Below are 22,918 nucleotides of genomic sequence, written 5' to 3' on the forward strand. Positions count from 1 at the left end.
AACATGTTTCGCATCCTGGTGGTCCATACGGATCCAGTGATGCTTCATCAGGACCAGTAAACAGCTATAAGTATCTCCTAGATAGAAAAAAGAGGAGGTCTGGAAATATGTTCTGAAATTATCATAAAGGTATCCAGTCACTCACATCAAAAAGAGGAAGGAAATTTGTCTTAACCGTCGCCCAACCCAATTAGGGAAAAGCGCTTCATAGGGTCACACGGACCTTTGGTCGAGCGCAAAAAGAATTTGTCTTCAATGCCGCCGTTGCAGGTACATCTACCCGGGTCCGCGTTCCCTGGAATCTGCAGCGACTAATGCCACGAACAGATGTACACTGGGTAAGTGACATTTTCCGTTCGATGGCATGTGTAGGTGCAGATACACATGCTGTGCATAGACTAGTAAGCAGTTATCTCCCCAAAAGCGGTGGTTCAGCCTGTAGGAGTTGAAGTTGTTTGAAATAAAGTCCATAATACTGCTTGTCCTACTGTGGCTTTCTGTGTTGTTAACACATCTACACAGTAATGCTTGGTAAATGTATGAGGCGTAGACCATGTGGCTGTCTTACAGATTTCAGTGATTGGTATGTTTCCTAGAAAGGTCATGTAGCACCTTTCTTTCTAGTTGAGTGTGCCTTTGGTGTAATAGGCAGTTCTTTTTTTGCTTTTATATAACAGGTTTGAATACATTTAACTATCCATCTGGCAATGCCTTGTTTGGATATTGGATTCCCTGTATGAGGTTTTTGGAATGCAACAAACAATTGTTTTGTTTTGCGAATTTGTTTTGTTCTATCTATGTAGTACATTAGTGCCCTTTTAATGTCTAATGTATGTAATGCTCTCTCAGCTACAGAATCTGGTTCTGGAAAGAATAATGGGAGTTCCACTGTTTGATTTAAGTGGAACGGTGATATGACCTTAGGTAAGAATTTAGGATTTGTTCGTAGAACTACTTTATGTTTATGTATCTGAATAAAGGGTTCTTGTATAGTAAATGCTTGTATTTCACTTACTCTTCTGAGAGACGTGATATCTATCAGAAATGCTACTTTCCATGTTAAGTACTGTATCTCACATGAGTGCATGGGTTCAAAAGGTGGACCCATAAGTCGTGTTAAGACAATGTTGAGGTTCCACAAAGGAACTGGTGGTGTTCTTGGTGGGATAATTCTTTTCAGACCCTCCATAAATGCTTTTATGACTGGGATCCTGAATAATGAAGTTGAGTGCGTAATTTGCAGATAAGCTGAAATTGCGGTGAGATGTATTTTAATGGATGAAAAAGCTAACTTTGACTTTTGTAAGTGGAGTAGGTAGCTTACGATGTCTTTAGCAGATGCGTGTAATGGTTGAACTTGATTATTATGGCAGTAATAAACAAATCTTTTCCACTTATTTGCATAGCAATGTCTTGTGGTTGGTTTTCTAGCTTGTTTTATGACCTCCATACATTCCTGTGTAAGGTCTAGATGCCCGAATTCTAAGACTTCAGGAGCCAAATTGTTAGATTCAGCGATGCTGGATTTGGGTGTCTGATCTGTTGTTTGTGTTGAGTTAACAGATCTGGTCTGTATGGTAGTTTGATATGGGGCACTACTGAGAGGTCTAGTAGTGTTGTGTACCAAGGTTGTCGTGCCCAAGTTGGTGCTATTAGTATGAGTTTGAGTTTGTTTTGACTCAATTTTTTACTAGATATGGAAGGAGTGGGAGAGGGGGAAAAGCGTATGCAAATATCCCTGACCAACTCAACCATAACGCAATGCCCTGAGAGTGAGCCTGTGGGTACCTGGATGCGAAGTTTTGGCATTTTGCGTTTTCTTTTGTTGCAAATAGGTCTTTTTGTGGTGTTCCCCACTTTTGGAAGTAAGTCTTTAGTATTTGGGGGTGAATTTCCCATTTGTGGATCTGTTGGTGATCCCGAGAGAGATTGTCTGCTAACTGGTTTTGAATTCCAGGTATGAACTGCGCTATTAGACTAATATGGTTGTGAATCGCCCAATGCCATATTTTCTGTGCCAAGAGACACAACTGTGTCGAGTGTGTTCCTCCCTGTTTGTTCAGATAATACATCGTTGTCATGTTGTCTGTTTTGACAAGAATGTGTTTGTGGGTTATTATAGGTTGAAATGCTTTCAGCGCTAGAAATACTGCTAGTAGGTCTAAGTGATTTATGTGAAGCTGTCTCTGCTGAGTGTCCCATTGTCCTTGGATGCTGTGTTGGTTGAGGTGTGCTCCCCACCCTATCATGGAGGCATCCGTTGTGATTACGTATTGAGGCACTGGGTCTTGAAAAGGCCGCCCTCTGTTTAAATTTATAGTGTTCCACCATTGAAGCGAGGTGTATGTTTGGCGGTCTATCAACACTAGATCTTGAAGTTGACCCTGTGCTTGTGACCATTGTGATGCTAGGCACTGTTGTAGGGGCTGCATGTGCAATCTTGGTTTGGGACAATGGCTATGCATGAGAACATCATGCCTAGTAGTTTCATCACTAATTTTACCTGTAAATTTTGTTTTGGGTGCATGGCTTGTATTACGTTTTGAAATGCCTGTACCCTTTGTGGACTTGGAGTGGCAATCCCTTTTGATGTGTTGATTGTTGCTCCTAAGTATTGTTGTATTTGACACGGCTGTAGGTGTGATTTGTTGTAGTTGAGTGAGAAACCTAAGCTTGTGAAGGGTTTCTATGACATACTTTGTGTTTTGTGAACACCGTTCTTGCGTATTGGCTTTGATTAACCAATCGTCTAGGTACGGGAACACATGTATTTGCTGCCTTCTGATATGAGCTGCCACTACTGCCAGGCATTTTGTAAAAACTCTTGGCGCAGTTGTTATCCCGAATGGCAACACTTTGAACTGGTAATGTACCCCTTGGATTACAAACCTTAAGTACTTTCTGTGAGAAGGATGTATAGGTATATGGAAATACGCATCCTTGAGGTCTAGTGTTGTCATGTAGTCTTGTTGTTTGAGCAATGGGATCACGTCTTGCAGTGTCACCATGTGAAAGTGATCTGATTTGATGTATATGTTTAATGTTCTGAGATCTAGTATAGGTCTTAGAGTTTTGTCTTTTTTGGGTATGGGAAAGTACAGGGATTAAACTCCTGTTCCTTTCTGATGAATTGTTACTAGCTCTATTGCATCTTTTTGCAACAACGCTTGGACCTCCAGTTGTAAGAGATCCATGTGTTGTTTGGACATGTTGTGTGTTTTCGGTGGGACATTTGAGGGAATTGTAGAAATTCTATGCAATAACCATGCTGGATAATGGCTAGGACCCACGTGTCTGTTATTTCTTCCCAGTTGTTGTAGAAATTGGTTAGTCTCCCCCCCACTGGTGTCATGTGTTGGTGATTTGTGACGTTGAAGTCACTGTTTATTTTTTGGAGTTTTGGGACTCTGGAACTTCCCTCTACTCTTTGGGAACTGTCCTCCTCTGTATTGTCCCCGAAAACCTCCCCGCTGATATTGACTTTGATAAGTGGGTCTTGTTTTTGAGGGTTCTGTGCTCTGTCCCCGAAACCCTCCTCGAAAATGTGTTTTCCGAAATGTGCCTCTGCTCTGTGGGGAGTAGAGTGCGCCCATGGCTTTGGCCGTATCTGTGTCCTTTTTAAGTTTTTCGATAGCAGTGTCCACCTCCGGCCCAAACAACTGCTGTCCGTTAAAGGGCATATTCAGGACCGCTTGCTGTATTTCCGGCTTGAATCCTGAGGTTCTTAGCCATGCGTGCCTCCGTATGGTCACTGCTGTATTTACAGTCCTAGCAGCTGTGTCGGCTGCATCCATTGCTGAACGTATTTGATTGTTCGAGATACTCTGGCCTTCCTCCACCACTTGTTGTGCACTTTTTTGGAACTCTTTGGGCAGGTGTTCTATGAAATGTTGCATTTCGTCCCAATGAGCCCTATCATATCTCACCAGCAATGCCTGTGAGTTGGCAATGCGCCATTGGTTGGCTGCCTGTGCTGCAACCCTTTTCCCTGCTGCGTCGAACTTGCAACTTTCTTTGTCTGGAGGTGGGGCATCTCCTGAGGTGTGTGAGTTTCGCCTTTTACGAGCTGCCCCTACTACCACTGAGTCTGGTGTTAATTGCTGCGTGATGTACACAGGGTCGGTTGGTGGCGCTTTGTACTTTTTCTCCACCCTTGGAGTTATGGCCCTGCCCTTCACAGGCTCCTGAAACACCTGTTTGGAGTGTTTGAGCATTCCTGGTAACATAGGGAGACTCTGGTACTGGCTATGTGTGGACGACAGTGTATTAAATAGAAAGTCATCCTCTATAGGTTCTGCGTGCAGGGTGACATTATGAAACGCCGCTGCTCTTGATACCACCTGTGTGTAGGCAGTGCTGTCCTCAGGTGGTGAGGGTCTCGCTGGATAACAGTCGGGACTGTCATCTGACACTGGTGCATCATAAAGATCCCACGCGTCTGGATCATCCTGACTCATTCCAGTATGAGTTGGAGACTGCATCATTGGTGGAGTGGCTATCGGTGATGGTTGTGGTGAGCGTTGTGGAGATGGTGGCGGAGTCACTTGTCTTGCCACCTTTGCCTGTGGCTGCTTGTCTTTCTCTTGGAAGGCAAGTTTTCTTTTCATTCGGATTGGAGGGAGAGTACTGATCTTCGCTGTGTCCTTTTGAATGTGGAGCCTTCTTTGAGTGTAATCTGGCTCCCCTGCCTCTAGTTCCTGTCCGAATCTGTGTCCTTGCATCTGTGAGGACAGGCCCTGTTCCTCGGTGTAGGAACTCTATTTCGGTTCCGAGGCCGGATGTTTCGGTATGGAAACTTTTTCGGCAGTCTTTTTCGGCTCCGAAGACACTTTTTTAATTTTCGGCATACTGATCTCTCGATGCCGACTCATTTCGGTGCCGCCCTCTCGGTGTCGAGATTGCTCTGACCCGGTGTCGAGTCTGCTCTGTGCCGGTATCTCGACCGGAGTCGAATGACTTCGACACATGCATGCCCTTTTTCGGTGCCGATGGTCGGTCACCTATTTTTCGGGTTAAGCCATGGCCTGCTGGCGGTGACGTCCCCTGGGCTTTAGCGGTTTTTCCGTGAGTTTTCTGTTGTGACGTCTTACTCATGGTTTTTGGCGTCTGTTCGGGATCGACCTCGTCCGAGTCGGAATCCGCGATGGAGAAGGTTTCTTCCTCTAAGTGTCGTTGTCCTGTCGGCGCCGACGCCATTTGTAGTCTTCTTGCTCTTCGGTCTCTTAACGTCTTCCTCGACCGAAACGCTCGACAGGCCTCACAGGTATCCTCTTTGTGTTCTGGAGACAAACACAAATTACAGACCAGATGCTTATCTGTATAAGGATACTTGTTGTGACATTCGGGGCAGAAGCGGAATGGGGTCCGTTCCATTAGCCTTGAAGACGCACGTGGTCGGGCCGACCAGGCCCCGGCGGGGAATCGAAAACCCCGAAGGGCCACCGGAACTCTTCAAAATTCGGTGTCGATCTGTTGTAACTTAACCCGACACCGAACGCAAACAATACCGTCGAATTTTCCGAGATTTTAACTAACTTTACGAACCGAAACGCGGAGCGAAAAGGAACACGTCCGGAAAGAAAACAATCTAAGATGGAGTCGATTTCCATGCGCAATGGAGCCGAAAGGGGAGGAGTCCCTCGATCTCGTGACTCGAAAAATACTTTTTCGAAGAAAAACAACTTGTAACACTCCGAGCCCAACACTAGATGACGGGATGAGCACAGCATGTGTATTTGCAGCTACACATGCCATTGAACATATAGATATATATATAAATGTTTAAACCTGATTTATCTCAGGCAGAAACAGTTCTTTTTCAAAGCTGGTTCCCACAGAGAGTATTCCAATTACAGTATTTTATACCCTTAAACACACTCCCATTCGTTGTTCCTCAAATGGATACAAGTTCCACAATGCATCTCTTCATGTGGGAGCAGTATAACTTCAATCCTGGAATGTCTTGCTCTCACTCTCATTACAGGAATATTACACCTGAGCAGCCACCAACTACAGGAAAGGGGTTACTGCCCAAATCATCAAATAAGAGCACATCATTTTAGGCAGTTACACTTCTGTGTTCAGAATTGCACCCTGTGTATGTGTGTTGTATTATGCAACAGACACAGCAAGGAATTTCAGGGAGAGAGCATCTCCAGTTAAACCTTGCCCCATAAAAGTATATTTACCCTGGTACCTAAGCCTGATGCCCTGCACTGCTTGCCCCATGAAAGTATATTTACCCTGGTACCTAAGCCCGACGCCCTGCAGTACATTCACTCATGCATTTAAACAAGGCAGTCACAACCGATCTGAATTTCCCGCTTTTCTTGGTGATCCAATGACCGTACATTTTAGACTTGGGATTTGGTCATGATATGCTGTGATGACCTCCTAAAAGGAGGCAGAGCATACAAATAAAGTTGTAAAACATTAACAGTGCGCCATATAGTTTAAGAAGGAGCATATAGGCACTTTCAAATCACACAGAGATCCCTGGATCACAAGCAACAGCCACACGGACAGCAGGGCCTCTCCATTATTCTGTATTCCTAGGGCCTGAGGACAGGAAACATACCGGGGAGGCTCCATTATCAAATCATAGTTCTCTTAGTTTCAATATCTCTAGTAATTATGTAGCACCTTTACCATGAAACTCAAGCTGCTCAGGATGTCCAATGTAATAATGTTCATGTACATACTAAAGACAAAACAGAAGCATGATACCACACCTTTCAGCCAGCACTGACGCATGCTTGGGATTCTTCTGGAATGGATTCATGCCCAGTCTGAAAACAATAACAAAATAACTATTTTTTAGTCCATTCTTTTAAATAAGTGAAACAACATAAGTTGACCAATATTAGCTGCACATGCACCAATAACAAGTAAACTAAGATAAATGCTTCCCTACAAGGTTATGCCGATGGGTCAACCGCCTTCATAAAAACCTAAAAAGCAAAGATGGTCAATGCTGTTTTGTCAAAAAACAATTTCCTTTTTGAAAAAGAGAGACCTTACCAATAATAATTATCTAGTTAAGTTACTTGATTTAAATCTGAGCTCAGGCCTGGGTAGCTGTGGCACAGAGCAGCCAGAATTAACTCAAAGGAAACAAGTGCAAAGCATTTATCAGTACCAAAACAGTTAAGTCGAAAACACACACTAAAAATCAAACTTCAATTCATAAAACCAGTATACATTTTACTGAGCAAATAGACACCAAAACACCAAACATCAGATCAGGGGAACCGGAGATGTGATTTTCTAGGGAGTTTCAGAGTTTTATAACTACAAAATGTGCTGCAGCAGGCCAAAGTCAAAAGTTAAGTGTAAAGAAATGGCTCCCTGTTGCAGTTACCCCCCACTTTTTGCCTGATACTGATGCTGACTTGACTGAGAAGAGTGCTGGGACCCTGCTAACCAGGCCCCAGCACCAGTGTTCCTTCACCTAAAACGTACCATTGTATCCACAATTGGCACACCCTGGCATTCAGATAAGTCCCTTGTAACTGGTACTTCTAGTACCAAGGGCCCTGATGCCAAGGAAGGTCTCTAAGGGCTGCAGCATGTCTTATGCCACCCTAGAGACCCCTCACTCAGCACAGACACACTGCTTACAAGCCTGTGTGTGCTAGTGAGAACAAAATGAGTAAGTCGACATGGCACTCCCCTCAGGGTGCCATGCCAGCCTCTCACTGCCTATGCAGTATAGGTAAGACACCCCTCTAGCAGGCCTTACAGCCCTAAGGCAGGGTGCACTATACCATAGGTGAGGGTACCAATGCATGAGCATGGTACCCCTACAGTGTCTAAACAAAACCTTAGACATTGTAAGTGCAGGGTAGCCATAAGAGTATATGGTCTGGGAGTCTGTCAAACACGAACTCCACAGCACCATAATGGCTACACTGAAAACTGGGAAGTTTGGTATCAAACTTCTCAGCACAATAAATGCACACTGATGCCAGTGTACATTTTATTGTAAAATACACCACAGAGGGCACCTTAGAGGTGCCCCCTGAAACTTAACCAACTATCTGTGTAGGCTGACTGGTTCTAGCAGCCTGCCACAAACCGAGACATGTTGCTGGCCCCATGGGGAGAGTGCCTTTGTCACTCTGAGGCCAGTAACAAAGCCTGCACTGGGTGGAGATGCTAACACCTCCCCCAGGCAGGAATTGTCACACCTGGCGGTGAGCCTCAAAGGCTCACCTCCTTTGTGCCAACCCAGCAGGACACTCCAGCTAGTGGAGTTGCCCGCCCCCTCCGGCCAGGCCCCACTTTTGGCGGCAAGGCCGGAGAAAATAATGAGAAAAACAAGGAGGAGTCACTGGCCAGTCAGGACAGCCCCTAAGGTGTCCTGAGCTGAAGTGACTCTAACTTTTAGAAATCCTCCATCTTGCAGATGGAGGATTCCCTCAATAGGGTTAGGATTGTGACCCCCTCCCCTTGGGAGGAGGCACAACGAGGGTGTACCCACCCTCAGGGCTAGTAGCCATTGGCTACTAACCCCCCAGACCTAAACACGCCCTTAAATTTAGTATTTAAGGGCTACCCTGAACCCTAGAAAATTAGATTCCTGCAACTACAAGAAGAAGGACTGCCCAGCTGAAAACCCCTGCAGCGGAAGACCAGAAGACGACAACTGCCTTGGCTCCAGAAACTCACCGGCCTGTCTCCTGCCTTCCAAAGATCCTGCTCCAGCGACGCCTTCCAAAGGGACCAGCGACCTCGACATCCTCTGAGGACTGCCCCTGCTTCGAAAAGACAAGAAACTCCCGAGGACAGCGGACCTGCTCCAAGAAAAGCTGCAACTTTGTTTCCAGCAACTTTAAAGAACCCTGCAAGCTCCCCGCAAGAAGCGTGAGACTTGCAACACTGCACCCGGCGACCCCGACTCGGCTGGTGGCGATCCAACACCTCAGGAGGGACCCCAGGACTACTCTGATACTGTGAGTACCAAAACCTGCCCCCCCTGAGCCCCCACAGCGCCGCCTGCAGAGGGAATCCCGAGGCTTCCCCTGACCACGACTCTTTGAACCTAAAGTCCCGACGCCTGGGAGAGACCCTGCACCCGCAGCCCCCAGGACCTGAAGGACCGGACTTTCACTGGAGAAGTGACCCCCAGGAGTCCCTCTCCCTTGCCCAAGTGGAGGTTTCCCCGAGGAATCCCCCCCTTGCCTGCCTGCAGCGCTGAAGAGATCCCGAGATCTCTCATAGACTAACATTGCGAACCCGACGCCTGTTCCTACACTGCACCCGGCCGCCCCCGCGCTGCTGAGGGTGAAATTTCTGTGTGGACTTGTGTCCCCCCCGGTGCCCTACAAAACCCCCCCTGGTCTGCCCTCCGAAGACGCGGGTACTTACCTGCAAGCAGACCGGAACCGGGGCACCCCCTTCTCTCCATTCTAGCCTATGTGTTTTGGGCACCACTTTGAACTCTGCACCTGATCGGCCCTGAGCTGCTGGTGTGGTGACTTTGGGGTTGCTCTGAACCCCCAACGGTGGGCTACCTTGGACCAAGAACTGAACCCTGTAAGTGTCTTACTTACCTGGTAAAACTAACAAAAACTTACCTCCCCCAGGAACTGTGAAAATTGCACTAAGTGTCCACTTTTAAAACAGCTATTTGCCAATAACTTGTAAAGTATACATGCAATTTTTATGATTTGAAGTTCCTAAAGTACTTACCTGCAATACCTTTCGAATGAGATATTACATGTAGAATTTGAACCTGTGGTTCTTAAAATAAACTAAGAAAAGATATTTTTCTATACAAAAACCTATTGGCTGGATTTGTCTCTGAGTGTGTGTACCTCATTTATTGTCTATGTGTATGTACAACAAATGCTTAACACTACTCCTTGGATAAGCCTACTGCTCGACCACACTACCACAAAATAGAGCATTAGTATTATCTCTTTTTGCCACTATCTTACCTCTAAGGGGAACCCTTGGACTCTGTGCATGCTATTCCTTACTTTGAAATAGCACATACAGAGCCAACTTCCTACATTAAGGCTGACTGTAATAGAATGTGGGTCAGCTACAGGGGACCAGATTCATCCCAGGGAAAAGTTTAGCTTCTGACTTAGTCTTCTTTTCTTATCGGCATGGGAACCAGCTGTACCCAATGGAGGGAATGACATTGGCAATGTGCTCCTTGGATTTGATCCAGGTGAAATCCTTCATGCTGGGACTTGGAACGTTTTCTGGAAGTAGAGCTGCTTTCGGCAGGGCAAACCAGCTAGCTAAAACTGACTGCCAATGAGACGGCAGCGACTAAAGATGGTAGCATGTGGTTCTTTTATGAAAAACTTCAGAAAAGGTTTCTAAGTGTTCTCTTTTGAAATTATGAGGTGGAGATATAACACTAATGTAGGAAGTTGGCTCTGTATGTGCTATTTCAAAGTAAGGAATAGCATGCACAGAGTCCAAGGGTTCCCCTTAGAGGTAAAATAGTGGTAAAAATAGATAATACTAATGCTCTATTTTGTGGTAGTGTGGTCGAGCAGTAGGCTTATCCAAGGAGTAGTGTTAAGCATTTGTTGCACATACACATAGACAATAAATGAGGTACACACACTCAGAGACAAATCCAGCCAATAGGTTTTTGTATAGAAAAATATCTTTTCTTAGTTTATTTTAAGAACCACAGGTTCAAATTCTACATGTAATATCTCATTCGAAAGGTATTGCAGGTAAGTACTTTAGGAACTTCAAATCATCAAAATTGCATGTATACTTTTCAAGTTATTCACAAATAGCTATTTTAAAAGTGGACACTTAGTGCAATTTTCACAGTTCCTAGGGGAGGTAAGTATTTGTTAGGTTAACCAGGTAAGTAAGACACTTACAGGGCTTAGTTCTTGGTCCAAGGTAGCCCACCGTTGGGGGTTCAAAGCAACCCCAAAGTCACCACACCAGCAGCTCAGGGCCGGTCAGGTGCAGAGTTCAAAGTGGTGCCCAAAACGCATAGGCTAGAATGGAGAGAAGGGGGTGCCCCGGTTCCGGTCTGCTTGCAGGTAAGTACCCGCGTCTTCGGAGGGCAGACCAGGGGGGATTTGTAGGGCACCGGGGGGGACACAAGCCCACACAGAAATTTCACCCTCAGCAGCGCGGGGGCGGCCGGGTGCAGTGTAGAAACAAGCGTCGGGTTTGTAATGGAAGTCAATGGGAGATCTAGGGATCTCTTCAGCGCTGCAGGCAGGCAAGGGGGGGGTTCCTCGGGGAAACCTCCACTTGATCAAGGGAGAGGGACTCCTGGGGGTCACTCCTCCAGTGAAAGTCCGGTCCTTCAGGTCCTGGGGGCTGCGGGTGCAGGGTCTCTCCCAGGTGTCGGGACTTAGGATTCAAAGAGTCGCGGTCAGGGGAAGCCTCGGGATTCCCTCTGCAGGCGGCGCTGTGGGGGCTCAGGGGGGACAGGTTTTTGTACTCACAGTCTTAGAGTAGTCCTGGGGTCCCTCCTGAGGTGTTGGATCGCCACCAGCCGAGTCGGGGTCGCCGGGTGCAGTGTTGCAAGTCTCACGCTTCTTGCGGGGAGCTTGCAGGGTTCTTTCAAGGCTGCTGGAAACAAAGTTGCAGCCTTTCTTGGAGCAGGTCCGCTTTCCTCGGGAGTTTCTTGTCTTTTCGAAGCAGGGGCAGTCCTCAGAGGATGTCGAGGTCGCTGGTCCCTTTGGAAGGCGTCGCTGGAGCAGGATCTTTGGAAGGCAGGAGACAGGCCGGTGAGTTTCTGGAGCCAAGGCAGTTGTCGTCTTCTGGTCTTCCTCTGCAGGGGTTTTCAGCTAGGCAGTCCTTCTTCTTGTAGTTGCAGGAATCTAATTTTCTAGGGTTCAGGGTAGCCCTTAAATACTAAATTTAAGGGCGTGTTTAGGTCTGGGGGGTTAGTAGCCAATGGCTACTAGCCCTGAGGGTGGGTACACCCTCTTTGTGCCTCCTCCCAAGGGGAGGGGGTCACAATCCTAACCCTATTGGGGGAATCCTCCATCTGCAAGATGGAGGATTTCTAAAAGTCAGAGTCACCTCAGCTCAGGACACCTTAGGGGCTGTCCTGACTGGCCAGTGACTCCTCCTTGTTGCTTTCTTTGTTCCCTCCAGCCTTGCCGCCAAAAGTGGGGGCCGTGGCCGGAGGGGGCGGGCAACTCCACTAAGCTGGAGTGCCCTGCTGGGCTGTGACAAAGGGGTGAGCCTTTGAGGCTCACCGCCAGGTGTTACAGCTCCTGCCTGGGGGAGGTGTTAGCATCTCCACCCAGTGCAGGCTTTGTTACTGGCCTCAGAGTGACAAAGGCACTCTCCCCATGGGGCCAGCAACATGTCTCTGGTGTGGCAGGCTGCTGGAACTAGTCAGCCTACACAGACAGTCGGTTAAGTTTCAGGGGGCACCTCTAAGGTGCCCTCTGTGGTGTATTTTACAATAAAATGTACACTGGCATCAGTGTGCATTTATTGTGCTGAGAAGTTTGATACCAAACTTCCCAGTTTTCAGTGTAGCCATTATGGTGCTGTGGAGTTCGTGTTTGACAGACTCCCAGACCATATACTCTTATGGCTACCCTGCACTTACAATGTCTAAGGTTTTGTTTAGACACTGTAGGGGTACCATGCTCATGCACTGGTACCCTCACCTATGGTATAGTGCACCCTGCCTTAGGGCTGTAAGGCCTGCTAGAGGGGTGGCTTACCTATACTGCATAGGCAGTGAGAGGCTGGCATGGCACCCTGAGGGGAGTGCCATGTCGACTTACTCGTTTTGTCCTCACCAGCACACACAAGCTGGCAAGCAGTGTGTCTGTGCTGAGTGAGAGGTCTCCAGGGTGGCATAAGACATGCTGCAGCCCTTAGAGACCTTCCTTGGCATCAGGGCCCTTGGTACTAGAAGTACCAGTTACAAGGGACTTATCTGGATGCCAGGGTCTGCCAATTGTGGATACAAAAGTACAGGTTAGGGAAAGAACACTGGTGCTGGGGCCTGGTTAGCAGGCCTCAGCACACTTTCAATTGTAAACATAGCATCAGCAAAGGCAAAAAGTCAGGGGGCAACCATGCCAAGGAGGCATTTCCTTACACAACCCCCCCCCAAACGAAAGAGGATGAGACTAACCTTTCCCAAGAGAGTCTTCATTTTCTAAGTGGAAGAACCTGGAAAGGCCATCTGCATTGGCATGGGCAGTCCCAGGTCTGTGTTCCACTATAAAGTCCATTCCCTGTAGGGAGATGGACCACCTCAACAGTTTAGGATTTTCACCTTTCATTTGCATCAGCCATTTGAGAGGTCTGTGGTCAGTTTGAACTAGGAAGTGAGTCCCAAAGAGGTATGGTCTCAGCTTCTTCAGGGACCAAACCACAGCAAAGGCCTCCCTCTCAATGGCACTCCAACGCTGCTCCCTGGGGAGTAACCTCCTGCTAATGAAAGCAACAGGCTGGTCAAGGCCATCATCATTTGTTTGGGACAAAACTGCCCCTATCCCATGTTCAGAGGCATCAGTCTGCACAATGAACTGCTTAGAATAATCTGGAGCTTTTAGAACTGGTGCTGAGCACATTGCTTGTTTCAGGGTGTCAAAGGCCTGTTGGCATTCCACAGTCCAGTTCACTTTCTTGGGCATTTTCTTGGAGGTGAGTTCAGTGAGGGCTGTCACAATGGATCCATATCCCTTCACAAACCTCCTGTAATACCCAGTCAAGCCAAGGAATGCCCTGACTTGAGTCTGGGTTTTTGGAGCTACCCAGTCCAGAATAGTCTGGATCTTGGGTTGGAGTGGCTGAACTTGGCCTCCACCTACAAGGTGGCCCAAGTAAACCACAGTTCCCTGCCCTATCTGGCATTTGGATGCCTTGATAGAGAGGCCTGCAGATTGCAGAGCCTTCAAAACCTTCTTCAGGTGGACCAGGTGATCCTGCCAGGTGGAGCTAAAGACAGCAATATCATCAAGATAAGCTGTGCTAAAGGACTCCAAGCCAGCAAGGACTTGATTCACCAACCTTTGGAAGGTGGCAGGGGCATTCTTTAAACCAAAGGGCATAACAGTAAACTGATAATGCCCATCAGGTGTGGAGAATGCTGTTTTCTCTTTTGCTCCAGGTGCCATTTTTATTTGCCAGTACCCTGCTGTCAAGTCAAAGGTACTTAAGAATTTGGCAGCACCTAATTTATCTATGAGCTCATCAGCTCTTGGAATTGGATGAGCATCTGTCTTGGTGACAGAATTGAGCCCTCTGTAGTCCACACAAAACCTCATCTCTTTCTTTCCATCTTTGGTGTGAGGTTTGGGGACTAAGACCACTGGGCTAGCCCAGGGGCTGTCAGAGCGCTCAATTACTCCCAATTCCAGCATCTTGTGGACTTCCACCTTGATGCTTTCCTTAACATGGTCAGACTGTCTAAAGATTTTGTTTTTGACAGGCATGCTGTCTCCTGTGTCCACATCATGGGTACACAGGTGTGTCTGACCAGGGGTTAAGGAGAAGAGTTCAGGAAACTGTTGTAGGACTCTCCTACAATCAGCTTGCTGTTGGCCAGAGAGGGTGTCTGAGTAGATCACTCCATCTACTGTGCCATCTTTTGGGTCTGATGACAGAAGATCAGGGAGAGGTTCACTCTCTGCCTCCTGATCCTCATCTGTTACCATCAACAGATTCACATCAGCCCTGTCATGGAAGAGCTTAAGGCGGTTCACATGGATCACCCTCTTGGGGCTCCTGCTTGTGCCCAGGTCCACCAGGTAGGTGACCTGACTCTTCCTTTCTAGCACTGGGTAAGGGCCACTCCATTTGTCCTGGAGTGCCCTGGGAGCCACAGGCTCCAGAACCCAGACTTTCTGCCCTGGTTGGAACTCAACCAGTGCAGCCTTTTGGTCATACCAAAACTTCTGGAGCTGTTGGCTGGCCTCAAGGTTTTTGGTTGCCTTTTCCATGTACTCTGCCATTCTAGAGCGAAGGCCAAGTACATAGTCCACTATGTCTTGTTTAGGCTCATGGAGAGGTCTCTCCCAGCCCTCTTTAACAAGAGCAAGTGGTCCCCTTACAGGATGACCAAACAGAAGTTCAAAGGGTGAGAATCCTACTCCCTTCTGTGGCACCTCTCTGTAAGCGAAAAGCAGACATGGCAAGAGGACATCCCATCTCCTTTTGAGTTTTTCTGGGAGCCCCATGATCATGCCTTTTAATGTCTTGTTGAATCTCTCAACCAAGCCATTAGTTTGTGGATGGTATGGTGTAGTGAATTTATAAGTCACTCCACACTCATTCCACATGTGCTTTAGGTATGCTGACATGAAGTTGGCACCTCTGTCAGACACCACCTCCTTAGGGAAACCCACTCTGGTAAAGATACCAATGAGGGCCTTGGCTACTGCAGGGGCAGTAGTCGACCTAAGGGGAATAGCTTCAGGATACCTGGTAGCATGATCCACTACTACCAGGATATACATATTTCCTGAGGCTGTCGGAGGTTCTAGTGGACCAACTATGTCCACACCCACTCTTTCAAAGGGGACCCCCACCACTGGAAGTGGAATGAGGGGGGCCTTTGGGTGCCCACCTGTCTTACCACTGGCTTGACAGGTGGGGCAGGAGAGGCAAAACTCCTTAACCATGTTGGACATATTGGGCCAGTAGAAGTGGTTGACTAACCTCTCCCACGTCTTGGTTTGTCCCAAATGTCCAGCAAGGGGAATGTCATGGGCCAATGTTAGGATGAACTTCCTGAACAGCTGAGGCACTACCACTCTCCTAGTGGCACCAGGTTTGGGGTCTCTGGCCTCAGTGTACAGGAGTCCATCTTCCCAATAGACCCTATGTGTTCCATTTTTCTTGCCTTTGGACTCTTCAGCAGCTTGCTGCCTAAGGCCTTCAAGAGAGGGACAGGTTTCTTGTCCCTTACACAGCTCCTCCCTTGAGGGTCCCCCTGGGCCTAAGAGCTCAACCTGGTAAGGTTCAAGCTCCAAAGGCTCAGTTCCCTCAGAGGGCAGAACTTCTTCCTGAGAAGAGAGGTTCCCTTTCTTTTGCTGTGTTGCAGTTGGTTTCCCAACTGACTTTCCTGTTCTCTTGGTAGGCTGGGCCATTCTTCCAGACTCCAGCTCTACTTGTTCACCCTGTGCCTTGCATTGTGCTCTTGTTTTCACACACACCAGTTCAGGGATACCCAGCATTGCTGCATGGGTTTTTAGTTCTACCTCAGCCCATGCTGAGGACTCCAGGTCATTTCCAAGCAGACAGTCCACTGGGATATTTGAGGAGACCACCACCTGTTTCAGGCCATTGACCCCTCCCCATTCTAAAGTAACCATTGCCATGGGATGTACTTTTCTCTGATTGTCAGCGTTGGTGACTGTGTAAGTTTTTCCAGTCAGGTATTGGCCAGGGGAAACCAGTTTCTCTGTCACCATGGTGACACTGGCACCTGTATCCCTCAGGCCCTCTATTCTAGTCCCATTAATTAAGAGTTGCTGTCTGTATTTTTGCATGTTAGGCGGCCAGACAGCTAGTGTGGCTAAATCCACCCCACCCTCAGAAACTAGAGTAGCTTCAGTGTGGACCCTGATTTGCTCTGGGCACACTGTTGATCCCACTTGGAGACTAGCCATACCAGTGTTACCTGGATGGGAGTTTGGAGTGGAACCTTTCTTGGGACAGGCCTTGTCTCCAGTTTGGTGTCCATGCTGTTTACAGCTATGACACCAGGCCTTTTTGGGATCAAAGTTTTTACCCTTGTACCCATTGTTTTGTGAAGAGGCTCTGGGCCCACCCTCCTGTGCAGGTTTTTGGGGGCCTGTAGAAGACTCTTTACTATTTTTAGTTTTGGTTGTCTCATCACCCTTCCCCTGGGGAGTCTTTGTGACCCCTTTCTTTTGGTCACCCCCTGTTGAAGTCTTGGACACCCTTGTCTTGACCCAATGGTCCGCCTTCTTTCCCAATTCTTGGGGAGAAATTGGTCCTAGGTCTACCAGATGCTGATGCAGTTTATCATTGAAACAATTACTTAACAGGTGTTCTTTCACAAATAAATTGTATAGCCCATCATAATTACTTACACCACTGCCTTGAATCCAACCATCTAGTGTTTTTACTGAGTAGTCTACAAAGTCAACCCAGGTCTGGCTCGAGGATTTTTGAGCCCCCCTGAATCTAATCCTATACTCCTCAGTGGAGAATCCAAAGCCCTCAATCAGGGTACCCTTCATGAGGTCATAAGATTCTGCATCTTGTCCAGAGAGTGTGAGGAGTCTATCCCTACACTTTCCTGTGAACATTTCCCAAAGGAGAGCACCCCAGTGAGATCTGTTCACTTTTCTGGTTACACAAGCCCTCTCAAAAGCTGTGAACCATTTGGTGATGTCATCACCATCTTCATATTTAGTTACAATCCCTTTAGGGATTTTCAACATGTCAGGAGAATCTCTGACCCTATTTATGTTGCTGCCACCATTGATGGGTCCTAGGCCCATCTCTTGTCTTTCCCTCTCTATGGCTAGGATCTGTCTTTCCAAAGCCAATCTTTTGGCCATCCTGGCTAACTGGATGTCCTCTTCACTGGGGCTATCCTCAGTGATTTCAGAGGTGTTGGTCTCTCCTGTGAGGGAACCAGCATCTCTGACTATTATTTTAGGAGTCAGGGTTTGAGGGACCCTGTTCTCCCTAGATAGGACTGGTAGGGGGGAATTTTCCTCCAAGTCACTATCCTCTTCCTCTGAGTTGCCACCCTCAGAGGGGTTGGCCTTTTCAAACTCTGCCAAAAGCTCCTGGAGCTGTATTTTGGTAGGTTTGGGGCCCATTGTTATTTTCTTTATTTTACAGAGTGACCTTAGCTCCCTCATCTTAAGATGGAGGTAAGGTGTGGTGTCGAGTTCCACCACAGTCACATCTGTGCTAGACATTTTGTTTCTAAAAGTTGGAATACTTTTTAAAGAATCTAAAACTGTTTCTAGAATCTAATTTCAAACTTTTAACAAACTTTTAAACTCTAAAAGACAATGCTAAACAGGGACTTAACACACAAGGCCCTAGCAGGACTTTTAAGAATTTAGAAAAATTTCAAATTGCAAAAAATGAATTTCTAATGACAATTTTGGAATTTGTCGTGTGATCAGGTATTGGCTGAGTAGTCCAGCAAATGCAAAGTCTTGTACCCCACCGCTGATCCACCAATGTATGAAGTTGGCTCTGTATGTGCTATTTCAAAGTAAGGAATAGCATGCACAGAGTCCAAGGGTTCCCCTTAGAGGTAAAATAGTGGTAAAAATAGATAATACTAATGCTCTATTTTGTGGTAGTGTGGTCGAGCAGTAGGCTTATCCAAGGAGTAGTGTTAAGCATTTGTTGCACATACACATAGACAATAAATGAGGTACACACACACTCAGAGACAAATCCAGCCAATAGGTTTTTGTATAGAAAAATATCTTTTCTTAGTTTATTTTAAGAACCACAGGTTCAAATTCTACATGTAATATCTCATTCGAAAGGTATTGCAGGTAAGTACTTTAGGAACTTCAAATCATCAAAATTGCATGTATACTTTTCAAGTTATTCACAAATAGCTATTTTAAAAGTGGACACAGTGCAATTTTCACAGTTCCTAGGGGAGGTAAGTATTTGTTAGGTTAACCAGGTAAGTAAGACACTTACAGGGCTTAGTTCTTGGTCCAAGGTAGCCCACCGTTGGGGGTTCAGAGCAACCCCAAAGTCACCACACCAGCAGCTCAGGGCCGGTCAGGTGCAGAGTTCAAAGTGGTGCCCAAAACGCATAGGCTAGAATGGAGAGAAGGGGGTGCCCCGGTTCCGGTCTGCTTGCAGGTAAGTACCCGCGTCTTCGGAGGGCAGACCAGGGGGGTTTTGTAGGGCACCGGGGGGGACACAAGCCCACACAGAAATTTCACCCTCAGCAGCGCGGGGGCGGCCGGGTGCAGTGTAGAAACAAGCGTCGGGTTTGTAATGGAAGTCAATGGGAGATCTAGGGATCTCTTCAGCGCTGCAGGCAGGCAAGGGGGGGGGTTCCTCGGGGAAACCTCCACTTGATCAAGGGAGAGGGACTCCTGGGGGTCACTCCTCCAGTGAAAGTCCGGTCCTTCAGGTCCTGGGGGCTGCGGGTGCAGGGTCTCTCCCAGGTGTCGGGACTTAGGATTCAAAGAGTCGCGGTCAGGGGAAGCCTCGGGATTCCCTCTGCAGGCGGCGCTGTGGGGGCTCAGGGGGGACAGGTTTTTGTACTCACAGTCTTAGAGTAGTCCTGGGGTCCCTCCTGAGGTGTTGGATCGCCACCAGCCAAGTCGGGGTCGCCGGGTGCAGTGTTGCAAGTCTCACGCTTCTTGCGGGGAGCTTGCAGGGTTCTTTCAAGGCTGCTGGAAACAAAGTTGCAGCCTTTCTTGGAGCAGGTCCGCTGTCCTCGGGAGTTTCTTGTCTTTTCGAAGCAGGGGCAGTCCTCAGAGGATGTCGAGGTCGCTGGTCCCTTTGGAAGGCGTCGCTGGAGCAGGATCTTTGGAAGGCAGGAGACAGGCCGGTGAGTTTCTGGAGCCAAGGCAGTTGTCGTCTTCTGGTCTTCCTCTGCAGGGGTTTTCAGCTAGGCAGTCCTTCTTCTTGTAGTTGCAGGAATCTAATTTTCTAGGGTTCAGGGTAGCCCTTAAATACTAAATTTAAGGGCGTGTTTAGGTCTGGGGGGTTAGTAGCCAATGGCTACTAGCCCTGAGGGTGGGTACACCCTCTTTGTGCCTCCTCCCAAGGGGAGGGGGTCACAATCCTAACCCTATTGGGGGAATCCTCCATCTGCAAGATGGAGGATTTCTAAAAGTCAGAGTCACCTCAGCTCAGGACACCTTAGGGGCTGTCCTGACTGGCCAGTGACTCCTCCTTGTTGCTTTCTTTGTTCCCTCCAGCCTTGCCGCCAAAAGTGGGGGCCGTGGCCGGAGGGGGCGGGCAACTCCACTAAGCTGGAGTGCCCTGCTGGGCTGTGACAAAGGGGTGAGCCTTTGAGGCTCACCGCCAGGTGTTACAGCTCCTGCCTGGGGGAGGTGTTAGCATCTCCACCCAGTGCAGGCTTTGTTACTGGCCTCAGAGTGACAAAGGCACTCTCCCCATGGGGCCAGCAACATGTCTCTGGTGTGGCAGGCTGCTGGAACTAGTCAGCCTACACAGACAGTCGGTTAAGTTTCAGGGGGCACCTCTAAGGTGCCCTCTGTGGTGTATTTTACAATAAAATGTACACTGGCATCAGTGTGCATTTATTGTGCTGAGAAGTTTGATACCAAACGTCCCAGTTTTCAGTGTAGCCATTATGGTGCTGTGGAGTTCGTGTTTGACAGACTCCCAGACCATATACTCTTATGGCTACCCTGCACTTACAATGTCTAAGGTTTTGTTTAGACACTGTAGGGGTACCATGCTCATGCACTGGTACCCTCACCTATGGTATAGTGCACCCTGCCTTAGGGCTGTAAGGCCTGCTAGAGGGGTGGCTTACCTATACTGCATAGGCAGTGAGAGGCTGGCATGGCACCCTGAGGGGAGTGCCATGTCGACTTACTCGTTTTGTCCTCACCAGCACACACAAGCTGGCAAGCAGTGTGTCTGTGCTGAGTGAGAGGTCTCCAGGGTGGCATAAGACATGCTGCAGCCCTTAGAGACCTTCCTTGGCATCAGGGCCCTTGGTACTAGAAGTACCAGTTACAAGGGACTTATCTGGATGCCAGGGTCTGCCAATTGTGGATACAAAAGTACAGGTTAGGGAAAGAACACTGGTGCTGGGGCCTGGTTAGCAGGCCTCAGCACACTTTCAATTGTAAACATAGCATCAGCAAAGGCAAAAAGTCAGGGGGCAACCAGTCCAAGGAGGCATTTCCTTACAACTAACACCAGCCAAAAGTCCAGGACCTTTTGGGCACCACTTGGTGAGCTAAGACACAATCTCCCAGAAGCCACCAGCAGGGTCCTGGGCATAACTAGTTGGAGCTGGTCAGCTAGGCTCTTTGTTGTAGGCTTTATGCAGCTTTTGTGATCCTGGAGCTTAACAGGAGGCACGCCAACTAGAATTTGGAGTGTGGGCATCTCCAGCCCCTGAGGCATCTCTCTGCAGTTAAAACAGTAGTCTCAGTCCTTCTGACTTCCAGTCCTTTGGTTCAGTGGGTGCAGTCCCCCTCCTGTTTTCCACAGGTCAAGCTGTGTTCTGAGGAAGAAAACCAGGGGTGCCACTTTTATAGTTATTTTTATGTCTAGCACTAGCTTGTGGTGGGGGTAACTTGTTAATCAAGAGGAAATAAAGTTCTGTGGGGCAACCCTACACTGACATTTTCCTAGGGGTCTAGACCTACACAATTCCACAGTGCCCTGCTCTGCCAAAATCCAACATGGCATAATCTGTCTTCCATTATCCAGGTCTAGGGCACACCCTGAGGTGTGTCTAGGGAAATGATCAACACCCCCTGAAAAACCAAGAGCTGGCACAAGTGTGAGCTACATCTGCCTGTGACAGGGGCTGTCCCTTGAAACCTGTGCCGTGGTGGCCAAATCCCCCCCACCCCCGAGCCATCCTGTCAAGAGGTCGTCACACCTTCTCCCAGCCAAAGCCCTTTTGCTCGCTTTCCTGGGAGCAATCCACACCTCCCAGCAGGTGGCCCTGTGACAGTTAGGGATTATCTCAGAGTGCTATTAGAGGGTTTAGGGAGAAAAATGCCAACTTCATGATCGTAAGTTTAAATCGGACTTTATCATCAGTTTGGATTGTCCTATTAATTTGAGTAGTTGCCCCATGGTTTAAGCTATTCCCAAACTGAAGTTATGCATTATAAAATATTATAATATAACCCAGTACTTTTCTAATGGACCGCCAGCCTTGCCGCAGTGAAAAACGACTGTAGAGATTCTTTTACTTTCAGGGCATGTTAAACCTAAATACACACGTTCTACTTTTTAAACAACATACACCCTGCTCTATGGGCATTTCAGGCCTACTTTAGGGGTGACTTATAAGGACTGAAAATGCAGGTTTAGGCCTGGGAAAAAGGTTTATCTGGCCAAGCCGAATTTTCCATTTTAAAACTGCCATGCTAGGCTGTAGAGGCGGCACAATTAGTACTGCAGTCCACTAATTATATTTAGCCTATAGGCACTGGGTACACAGAGTACCATATGCCTCAGCACCCTAGTGATTAGAGTCAGTAAACCAGTACTAAATCCAGAACAAAGTAGCAATAGACCTTCAAAAATGGCATTTTCCTCACAATTATAACTACAGACTGTGGAAAAACCTGTTCAGATGAATCCAAAGTAACAAAAAAATGCACAGAAAGTATTATATTTAATAAATAATTAAATCCTTTCCGCACACATATTTAAGCCTTTGGACAGACGTCAGGTAGGAGTTTTGAAGAATGATTCTCGGACTGCCTCTTTTCAGAGTCTTAAAACAAAATGGATAGTACTACGACATTCGGTGTCCAAGGCAAGAGAAGACCCCCATTTTCTCACAGGAGGGGGGTCCTACACATTCAATGCCGGTGAGTGTCACCCATCAGCTGCTCCAGGAGCTAGGAGGACCAGCACAGGTAACAGTCACCATAAGAAGTGTGAGTAATAATGGATAGAGGAGCAGAAGAGGGGTAAATGAAGTGGTTCACTGTGGAGAGGACAGAGGGGAAGGGCAGAGGTGAATAGGATATGACATTTACTTCTGCTCTTTTCTGTGAGAAACAATGCAGCCTTGTCCATCGTTAACCACTTTTTGGTAAAGCACAACCAAGGCCCTGTTGAACTGGACTTCATACATCAGACAAACTCCTGATTTCTACACCAGATTTATTTGATTTTTAGTGTGATTTCATCATTGCAGTATTCTTCAAATAGCTAAATTATTTTTAGAATTTTACTGTGCTGATTTCTTAAGTTAAACATTCTGGTGCTGCTGTTCATACTACATGGAAAGGCTGTGTGC

The 22,918-nt window shown here is 47.5% G+C and overlaps 1 protein-coding gene across 8 annotated transcripts in view; it reads right to left on the reverse strand.

Annotated features, from left to right (window-relative positions):
* EP400 (E1A binding protein p400) overlaps window positions 1–22,918 on the reverse strand; it is a 601,391-nt gene that overhangs the window by 108,564 nt on the left and 469,909 nt on the right. For all 8 annotated transcript variants that reach the window (XM_069215336.1, XM_069215331.1, XM_069215335.1 and 5 more), the window contains one exon: window positions 6,732–6,788. In XM_069215336.1, the coding sequence (XP_069071437.1) occupies window positions 6,732–6,788 (57 nt within the window). The remainder of the gene's footprint in view (window positions 1–6,731; window positions 6,789–22,918) is intronic.

Source organism: Pleurodeles waltl, chromosome 11 (genome assembly GCF_031143425.1).
Source record: "Pleurodeles waltl isolate 20211129_DDA chromosome 11, aPleWal1.hap1.20221129, whole genome shotgun sequence".
In the NCBI taxonomy this organism is placed as follows: domain Eukaryota; kingdom Metazoa; phylum Chordata; class Amphibia; order Caudata; family Salamandridae; genus Pleurodeles; species Pleurodeles waltl.